General features: G+C 38.0%; 1 protein-coding gene across 2 annotated transcripts; it reads right to left on the bottom strand.

Annotated features, from left to right (window-relative positions):
• Positions 1-293: 293 nt before the first annotated feature.
• On the bottom strand, positions 294-9,732 carry LOC134815068 (serine protease inhibitor 42Dd-like). Of its 2 annotated transcripts, none has more exons than XM_063823529.1 (8): positions 9,615-9,732; positions 8,065-8,245; positions 5,255-5,422; positions 4,495-4,785; positions 4,180-4,352; positions 3,630-3,760; positions 3,000-3,137; positions 294-2,583 (listed from the first exon to the last, which is right to left on the bottom strand). In XM_063823529.1, exons 1-8 carry the CDS (start codon positions 9,712-9,714, stop codon positions 2,416-2,418), a joined length of 1,350 nt encoding a protein of 449 aa, XP_063679599.1. In that variant the 5' UTR covers positions 9,715-9,732; the 3' UTR covers positions 294-2,415. The 2 variants fall into 2 exon arrangements, with proteins under 2 accessions (XP_063679599.1, XP_063679600.1); XM_063823530.1 differs by having other exon boundaries at positions 4,180-4,325.
• Between the last annotated feature and the right edge of the window lie 563 nt (positions 9,733-10,295).

Raw genomic sequence — 10,295 nt, 5'->3', positions numbered from 1 at the left:
CAACTAGTTTAAAAGAACTTTCAAGTTCGGACCTATCCTTCGCTTGACTTGCACACCCATATTACAATATATTGCAGTAAGAAGATATATTGGGGAAAAACGATTACAAATTTTACAACAGAAATCTTGCGGAATATTATAAAGTGTACGTAAACAGTTTTATAATTCATTTTCGAAAGCATAATTCATTCTTATTTTACAGATCAATCTTTTCTATAGATTTCAATGTCTTTACTTGTTCATTCTTGCCTTTCGATCAAATGTCTGTTCAAAAAAGAAAAGGAAAACAAATATTTGGTGTTTTGGTCACAAGAGGACGCCAAAGAATATTTTTTGAAATTGATCGAATATTGTCACCTCTTGAATTGGAAACATTTTTTTCTTCATCGCTTTCATTCATAAATTAAAACGACCAAATTGAAATCGTCAAAAGACGTTAAACTTCAAATAATAACAATCAGAAATCAAAGATCTATCTGTTTGGCAAACATTTCATCAGAAACCAAGCATCACTTTTTTTGATCATCGTTTTGTTGATGGATTATAGCTGTTTTAAGGATGTTTTGCTAAAAACTACACCTATGTACAATCAAATAAAAAATCTAGCATTAAGTATAAAAACACAAAAAAATAATTAAAATTTGAGTACCTTATCGCCCAAATGAGTAATTTATGTGAAATAGTACACCAACTTCTATACATTGACGATCAACCCGTACAGCGGTTACCGCTCTGGTAAAGTAATTTTCTGACGATTCCAGGCTCGCTGGAAAAATCATTGACCTAGCTGTTAAGAATGGCCTCTTGCAACTTAACGAGGCCAAATCTGAGATACTGAACTACAGCCTGGACAATTCCTTAATGCTGAGATAACGGCCCTTTACAAGTCAATACTCCTGCTACAAATTACAATTTATTAAACGGAGAAATCATTGAACCAGCCGAAACAATGAGGGACATAGGGATTCTCTTGTCAAATGACTGTTCCTGGTCTCCCCACATACAGCAAATGGCTAAAACAGTAAGGACGATGACATCATGGGTCCTAAGCGTATTCAGAGATAAGTCGCACTTCCCTATGTTCACACTACACTCGTCGGAGGCTGCCAGAATCTTGATAACTGGGAACGCCTGCAGAAACTGGGTCTTCTCTCACTGTAGAGACACTGAGACTCGAGATTGATACATCATCATCATACATGGAAGATGATGAATGGACTATAGCTCCAAACGACATCAACATGCAGTTCAAGGAAACTCCCGGCACGGCCTAAAGGCCACTTGTGCCTGCATTTAATAAAAACGCACAGTGCTTTAACGACTGAGAACTCGGTAAAAGCAGCCACGTTATGGAACCAACTCCCAACTTACTTCCAACGGAAGTAAAAACTCTATAAATGTCTAGGAAACTTGCAAATTCTCTCTTACTAAATTCTTGAAAGGCTTCCTTGATACGCCGCCTACAAAATGGTATACCGCCATCACAAATAAATCTGTTCAGGAATGGATTCTAAGATCTAAGCCAGGAGTAATTGGAGGACGTACTTGATACTGTTGTCCAGATGCGATCCCAGCCAAACCTACTGAGAATACAATAGAGTAAGTAACTTTATTGTACAATTTCTATCTAACGTTTGTTTAGGTGAATTGTTTTATGTAGTCCTTTTAATGCACAGGGCTTTTATTCAAATATGTGTAGACCGCGAAATGTGCATTTCTGAACTTGAATCCTATCCTTAATATTTGTAAAAAATTGCATAAATTGCCTTAAATTTAATTCATAGTTTCGAAAAAGCGTTGATTAGCGGGCCCTAGTAATTTGCCAGATATCGATCGCGTTAGTTCATGAGGGCGGGGTGTCCTTTCTTAGGGCCTGCTGAAAAAGGACAATAAGGTACCTCATTTGAGACAAAATAAAGTTTTAACTTAACAAATTAGTTAAAATGTCGAACATTAGCCCGATTGCCAGGGGCGTTTCCACGGAAGGTTGCCAAGCGTTTTCTAGAGGGACTCGCGGAGTCCTAAGATATTATCGATAAAAGAGCCCAAAGGAGAAAAGATTCTGGCGACCGATCTTCCCGAAAACACCAAATGGTAATCATCCAATGGCGCCAGTATTTACGTCTTAGCGCTATTTTCAGCTACCAACTTAGCGCCATTGTGTGAGCCATTGTTCCTGGCAATGCTGTGTTTGAGCCACAACCTCTTATAGGTCAGAGTCTCATTTCTGAGTTTCAAGTTTTAAACTTGAGGATAATGCGGGATTCTTCAATCTTCATCTTACATTCTAGTGTGTCCATCGTGGCACGGTTCACCTAGAATTGCCAGTTCTGATTTGCAGTTTGAAGTCCTGATTTGTGATGAGCAGCTAGCTTGGATCAGTTTGCAAAACTGCCAGCTTAGCTATGGTTTGTCTCATTGAGGGTCCACGACTCGGCCCTGGAACAGTATCAGGTTGTTGCAGCTGTCGTAGATCACGAACACGAACGGATGTGAGAAGGTGATAGTGTTGAGGTATCCCCCACGGGATATACTCGCTATAGAGTAAGCTGCTGCTTCCGTCCCCGCTTCCGTTACCATGATCTGAGGGGATGGACTTGTCAGTAACTCGAAATATTACCTTGCAGACTTGTCAGCAAGGTTGGAATATTTTGTGATTCTCCGCAAATATTTCCTTAATTCCCATTAATATAAATATTATCGTGATATCGTTAAAGTCTAACTTAATTGGGTGGGGCTATCTGCAGATTTAGGAAAAATGCCAAAAAGACTAGAGGCAGGTCACTTCATGATAAGGTTTCTTACTTTCATAGGCTTGACTTTGGTATTGGAATGTAACTGTAATTCTTAAAGTTTTTAAACGACACGCAATCGATCAAATTTTACTGCGGGTCAAGGATTCTTCGAATACCGGATGTAAAATGTATGATGCATTGGCCCCTACCCTATCAGATAGTAAGTTGTAAAACTGTACCTTGGGAATCATTACAAACTCCTACCTTGGCACTGTGAAGGAGCCGGTCCGCATAGATTTTGGGGTCATCTTCGAACAAGTTATTCAATTCGGGATTGCTATCTCCTCCCCTTGAGAACAACTTCTTAATCCCCATGTTACTCAGTGCTTCTGACACGTCAGCCTACGAGGAAAGTTCTCGGTTAAGTTGGCAAACTATTAGAGGGAGAAATACTTTTAAATGAATAAAAAATACTGTTCGGCCGATTGAGAATATAGAATAGTATGAAAGGTTTTTCTCTAAGACTGTTCTAAAAATTCCTTGGTTAGGTTCAGAAACTAAAACCATGATACAAATGATAAGAGAATGACAACAAAAATAGATCAAGATTCTAATTTCGGTCCCTAGTCGAGGATGGATCTTGCATTTTTGAACCAAAAATGTGGCTTTGATATCCATAGAAATATATGGCTGCATTTCAATTAAATAATTGATAATATAACGTTTTGAAAAATGTAAAAGCATTATTTTCAAGTTATATGTCGAATTGATATTGAAGAAATTGAATATAATATCGCTACAGTAGTTTTAAGTTTCAATATTAATGCAAATTTCTGGCTTTAAAAATTGTCTAATACTGGTAAATTAAAATTAAAATCAAAACTTTTTTATTACCTGATAGGCGATGGTGAATTTGGGTACTGTTACTGTCACCATGGTTTTGACCATTTTATAGTGTTTAATGACTCCGATTGTCCACCTTCTGATCGTCTCTTCGATGAAATTCAGAGATATTTGCCCCTTTTCTGAGGAATTTGAATGTCAGTTATATTCGAACAATAAGTTATTAAATTTTAACACCGTCTAAAAATGACAATTTAAAAAGCTAACAAGGTTGTGCGCCACCAGCCTAGTCCAAAGCCCCAGTTTACGTGGCAGCTCTATTTTTCAATTCAATTTTTGCAATTTATACCCAGCTCTCTTGTGTGCCGGAAAATGGTGTTAAAAAGTAAGATTTCTGAAGGAGCAGTTGTCCTTTGCACGTGAGAGTATGTGATAGGTAGGGCGAGTGGGAGTCGGTGCCTAGTACGTGTTGTCAGTCCTCTAATACTATTGACGGTCTGGTGCGATTGAAAGTCTGAAAAACAGTGTTGACGGTCTACTGTGTGGGGTGGCAGGTAGGGGAGGGTGGAGGGAGCTGGGCCGAGGGGACAGCTCAGCTTACCTGATTTGAAAATGAACATTGAGAACTGTTCGTCAGAGTAGGGTAGTTCAACCACCCGGATCTTGTCGCCGTAGCTGGTGTAGTCTTCAAGCACTCCCACGTTCAGGGGGGTGGTTACTTCGAAGGCCTCAACTTCACGTTCAGTTCTGGGCGTGGTTGGACTCATTAAATGGCTGATGAAAACAAGTAACTAAGTGTGATACGACATGTGCTAAATTTCAGCTATTTAGTATTTTCAACAGGTTAATGTGTGATAATTCTATTTCAAGGTGCAAATATTCAGATATAGAAATTCGTCACTCTAACTCGACCGACCTGAAATTTCTGTAGAAAGTTATCCTTTTTTGGCCGTTGCTGGGTACTTTGAAACTCCAAGTTCCATTGAAATAGACGGTGTTGACAAAGAGGAGTTCTGAGATGGACGTTTCTTGCAAAACGTTGTCCAGGAAGCCGTGGCTGCTCTCCCTGATAAAATCTGAGACGTTAAGCCAAGCATGATAAGGATCAGCCTCAAATCGGACACCCTTCACACTGACGTTGTAGTACTTGGCAGCTTCTTCCACGAAAGATTGTCTGGATGTAGCCTTCTGGCTGTCGTAAAACACTCTGAAATAAAGTCAGAGTTCAATCAAAAAGATCAAGATTAGTCATTTTGACACGCATTGCCGCATCTTTGTTCAAAAAGGATTCTCCAGGATTCGGGTTTCCCTCGAATCCCGGTTGATGGCTTCATTCCCGACACCGTGCAGCATCGACTGGGATCACTAGTACAGAGAGGAGTAGAAGCCCAGTTTAAAATCACTTTGAGTCTTGCAAACCCAATTCACAGTTCATTAGCTTAATGGCTGACTGATTGACTGCTAGCAAGAAATGTTCCCTTGGGAACCAACGAATGGGCTAACGGACCGGTTAGACAAAGTCTACAACCAGCGACTATACGAAGAAGAAAAATTCGGAATAGAAATAGAAAGCTCATTCAGTGCGACATTAGTTTAGAGGGGGTTAAACACTATGTTTCACTTGTACAACTATCATCACAAAAATAAAAAGCAGAGTAACAAAAAGGAAAACTCACGCGTTAGCAGCCTGAAGGGAGACTCCATCGTACTGCATGAGAGCGCACTTCATCAGGATATGGTCGTGCTCGGGTGGAAAGTAAAGTGGGAATTGCAGTGTCCTTCTGATCTCCTCTCGGGTCCTGCCGCTGGCTCCAAGTGACAGTAGGAGCATGATGTTCATCACACTGAGGAGATTACGGTGGCATTAGTGAGGTTTTCTCATTCTGTTTTCGTACGTTGACGTAGTCACTTATTTTGCAGACTTTTTTACTTTTTTACATCTCTAGAGTCAAGACAAAAGCTTGTAAACTTTAAATTTACAGACAGTTCCATTATTTTTCTTAATTATGTCTCGGATCTTAAAATTTAATTCGTCGTGAAAATTATATAGAGTAGGAAATACTATTACATATATTAGGAGAGACGGTACTAAACAGTTTAAGACAAAGAAATTTGAAATATTATGACGTGAACACAGAAAGAGTTTGACCATCTTGATTGCGTCATAATCTATAATGTTGGGAAGTTCCTTTCCAATATTCTTTTAATCCCATCAACCACCTTGTAGTAGTACGATTAGAAGTTTGCAGTTGAGATCACTGTAAATTACATCCTCTTTACATTATCGCTTGTATTTTTACAGCCTCAACAACGGAAGCGGGTCACAATCCCAACCGCTAACTGAAAATCGTACCACTGCAACATGGAGGGTTTGGAACTACTGTTACTGCTCAAGCGTACTTAGTAACATCTAAATTTAGTCGTCCAACGGTGATGCTGGCACATTAAGTTATGTGATAATATCAGTTCCCCGCTAAGTTTTACCTCCTATATCAATATGACTGTGATGTAACCTAGAGATGGGTCGGCGTGGGATACAAATTAGTTTATTACAAATTATGGGTGACGTGATATCGTAATCATTATCTTGCTATAAGGTTAATTAAGTGCGAAGTGAATTCGTGAGTAAGAAAAGGGCTCTTTGCAGTATGTAGTAACAACTTCAGGACCTTTGTTTTTACCGTATATGTCCGGGGATAATTGGCTCACAGGTGTCTGTCGACTCTTCTTTAAAGTTTTATCCTTGAACTCAATTGCCAATAAATTATTTGCCCGCGGCACAAAGTTGAGATTTTAATTGAGAATTGGTGTGGATGACGCAGGTAAAGACATAATAAAGACCATCGACCGATTTACCTCAGAGCTCCCTCCATGAACTTGTAAAATGTCATACCAGCTGTCAGCTAAAAATAAACCGTATGTTTCAACGTTAAAATTAAGAAGATATCACAGGATTACCAATTTTCCATCTTGACCACCTCGAAAACCCCCAGAAACTTTATAAAAATTCTTGATAGCTCAGAAATGTGAAATAATAGTTGGCAATAATAATTAAAGAAAAGTAAGCATTTGTCGCGGCTCTGCCCGATTATTAACTCTGTTAAAAGCCGGACTTCTTAACTGCCACATACCGGGTTCGTTACATCGACACTATTCTGGCAAATTATTCGTGGTTTTTAAAGACGAGTTGATCAGTGAAAGCGAAATAGCTTATTTTTGTTTTCACGAATAAATATTTCCCATCCAAAGAAGGTGTATTGTCCGTCCTAACACAATTGTGCCCGGCCCCAATGGTTTACAACATTAACTATGTAACTGTTGGGTAAAGCATGTTTACAAGACCAATGATTCATTTCGGATCATTTGCGAGATAAATGCTCAAACCTCACGCTTTTCTACCGCACTTCCACTCATCCCCTTGCACACTCGGCTCCACAACGTCCTTCTCAGATCATCCCCTCACGACTACGAGAGTACATCTTAGTAAACGCAGTCTATCTGGGAGTGAGTGGTAGACGACTATCAATTGACTGTTGAGGTAGTCGGAGAGAAAACGTGGAAAGGGAGAACTGTGTAGAGGATCATTGAGTGGAAGGGTAGGGGTTGCAGACAAAAGACTGGAAAAAAGGAGTAGAGAGACGTAAGAGGGACATCTGCAAAGAAATGACGATTCTATCATAAGTTTGCAGAATCATTGGCTTGATAAGTTACTAAGATGATGTGGAACTGGATATTTCGGAGCTAGGTCACTGCAATGAAAATTCGGGGGTGAAGTTTTTCGGTGGAGGCTTCAGGTCGTCGATCCTGCTCAGAATTACAAATTAAATCCGTGGCTGAAGTTACCAGAAGTTCAACCATGACACATTTCCTGACTTTCTAAATATTTTTTGACATTTCAATAGATTTTAAACAAATTACACAACTGTATGAAAAGCGTTAACAGAACCTGAACACTTCAAAAATTGGCAGGTTATTAAGATGTAACGACTGACCAGTACTAAAAACTTACTAGTTGTGAACATGCCAGCACTTTAGAGGTATAACTTGTGAATTTCAATATATTCTAATTCTATTCAGTACAACATTTGTTGATATCGAATTTTATTGCACTGCAGTACAGTTAAAGAATATAATACGTTGATGGCGGTAGTTCGTTAAGAATGTGATAGTTTAACTAATAACTGTGGAATCGACAACTTGACAATCTAGATATCTATAATAACACATTTCCGAGATGCAAAGATCATCTCAAGTTATCCTCGAAATCTTAACTAGACACGAATTTGAAACTGATCCCTCGGTACTCTAACAACTATAAATGAAAATAAATTTCCAGAATTTCTGACATGAGGTTTATTTCTCTAAATTTTCGAAAGCCCAGTTCATCCAAACAAATGGAACACTATGCTTTATGGTTTTTATAACTGAAATTATAACATAACGATTACGACACTTTACAGGCCATAAAGAATAGCATGATCTTTACCTGAAGGGAGAAATGACTATGTTTTCAGGGACGTTTGATCCAGCTGCTAGATTTTTCATCAGCTCAAACGCAAAGTTGTGGGAGCTGATGGCCAGGCCACACTTCTCGTTGCCATGTTCGTAAACTCCTGGGTTACAACATTTGTTGCACAAATCTTTGATACGGGGGTCTTCCTCTATATCTGAGAATAATTATTGTGAGTTACTTAATTTTACTACATACCATTACCTTATTTTTGCTATCGAATAGCCATACAGTTACTAGTTACAACACTTATATTTTACGTCACTTATTAAATTTTGACGCCCTAATAATTCATTGCTTTAATTCTGTCAATCAAGAATAGTTTAAATCCATGACCGCACGCGCACCACATCAAAGACATATCGATCATGTAGTATTTATCCTCTCACCACTGTACAGATTAAAAGATTTGACAGTGACCTTTTGTTCACCTCAAACTGTGCTTTTGTAAATTGGTTCATAGGGAAAATTGAAAATCTATTTGGCACATCGTTAAAATCAATTAAAAAAAATTAGTTTTCAGGCATTTAGGGAGGATTTCAACTGATTTTCAATTACCTCAATACTTACATGATATCCACAAAAATTAGGTTTGGTGATCGACCTAAAGGATGTAATTAAGTTGAGGCCCAAACTGCACAAACCGAAACTTAGCGCAAGTATCAAATCTCATAGCTGATAGCAGCCAGCCCTTTATTTGATCATATATATAATATTATTATGTATAAATATTTTTAATGGAGCCACTGTGATAGGTTAGCAGAAACTAACATTCAACGACATCGTTCATTTTCGATGGTTTTGCTATCACATGCTCCTCAAGATGAAAGATATACCCTATTATATTCGACAGATTAAGTATTTCATGCTAATATAATGATCCTCATAACTTTGCCATTTTGTCCAAAAACAAAATTAATCTTGCTCATGAGACATTGAGACTGTGCCTGGCTTCTCATGTCCTCATGAGGTTAGTTTTGGGTACATGTATTCAGAATTCAATACTTTCAGAACAAAATTTGGAGTACGTTTTGCCGTCATTTAGTCAGGTTTAGACGTTCAGGGACCGATCATAAGTGTGTGATCACTATTGTGACGCACTTAGTACTTTACTGCGATCTCAAGATTACATTTTCACAAAAAACTCATGGTGAATCATTCACCCCACCCCCTTAATCATTCGGTTAATCTTTCGGTTTTTATTAAAGTTATCGATTGTCTAATCAGTAACTTGGAGAGAGGGGAAATTCTACCGGTCAATTTTGGCGCCAGAAACATTAGACAGAAAAAAAGACAAGAAAATTAAGAGAGAGAGTTAACAGATATTTAAAGTCAAGCTTTGCACTTGTTTTAAAACTACAATCTTGTTCTATGTAAATTTTAAATGTCTAAAAGTTTAACCAAGTTTAACTTAACTTTAGTTTAAAAGTTGTGACATTACCAATATCAAATAAGGTAATATAATTATTAGTAATAATAGATTTGAATGCGAAATTCTTTAGAAATAAGATCATGAAATTACTAACCAAAGATATTGTTGTTGTTCACGCGGTTTGAAACCCTGTGAAAACTTCTAGCTGAAGTCGAGCTGAAGATGAATGCCAAAACCTTAAGAATCCAAAACATTACTGATCATCTGCCGTAAAAACTATTTTAGATTAGAAAATGTGAGGTAAGTGTACTGTTAAGCAATAAATATCACCAAGCTAACACAATAAACTCAATTGAAAATGGATATAACAAATAGCCGAACTAGCTTTTTGTAAAACAGTACTTAGAGATGCAGCACAAAATGAAAGCACCAACAAAATTGAATGAGAATAATTTGTATTGAGACCAGCGAGATTGCAACCAAGTTACTACGGCGACTTCTTTCCGCTCTATTGAAAGGCGTCTTATCAATTTTTCGTATGATACAACGAATAAGGTGTCACTTCCTGGAAGAACAATATGCCGGGTTTAATTCGGCTGGGTTCCGTTAACAACAACATATTTCCTGGCAGCACAATATCAACTATATAGTTAACTAGTTAAATCCATCGTGCCCTGCCCAACTCGATTGGCAGTTACAAATAAATTCCAATATAATGAGAAGGTAAGCGAGAAAGAGAAACGTCAAGTACAAATTTTCTGGGCCCAAGCCCATAGGCTCGACAGGTTTATATTTGCTTTTTGGTACTATAACAGTTAGACAAAGTTTAAAAGAG

The sequence above is a fragment of the Bolinopsis microptera genome, chromosome 5 (genome assembly GCF_026151205.1).
Source record: "Bolinopsis microptera isolate Bmic1 chromosome 5, MBARI_Bmic_1.0, whole genome shotgun sequence".
NCBI classification, from domain to species: domain Eukaryota; kingdom Metazoa; phylum Ctenophora; class Tentaculata; order Lobata; family Bolinopsidae; genus Bolinopsis; species Bolinopsis microptera.
The sequence above is the reverse complement of the archived record's forward strand: the minus strand, read 5'-3'. Positions and strand labels throughout refer to the sequence as shown.

Excerpts from the sequence above, each read along its gene's own strand:
- LOC134815068 (XM_063823529.1), bottom strand. The coding sequence starts at position 9,714 with ATGTTTTGGATTCTTAAGGTTTTGGCATTCATCTTCAGCTCGACTTCA. Across the intron at positions 5,423-8,064 it reads ATAGTCATTTCTCCCTTCAG|TGTGATGAACATCATGCTCC; the intron begins GTAAAGATCATG and ends TAATCTCCTCAG. Across the intron at positions 2,584-2,999 it reads GGCTCCTTCACAGTGCCAAG|ATCATGGTAACGGAAGCGGG; the intron begins GTAGGAGTTTGT and ends CCATCCCCTCAG.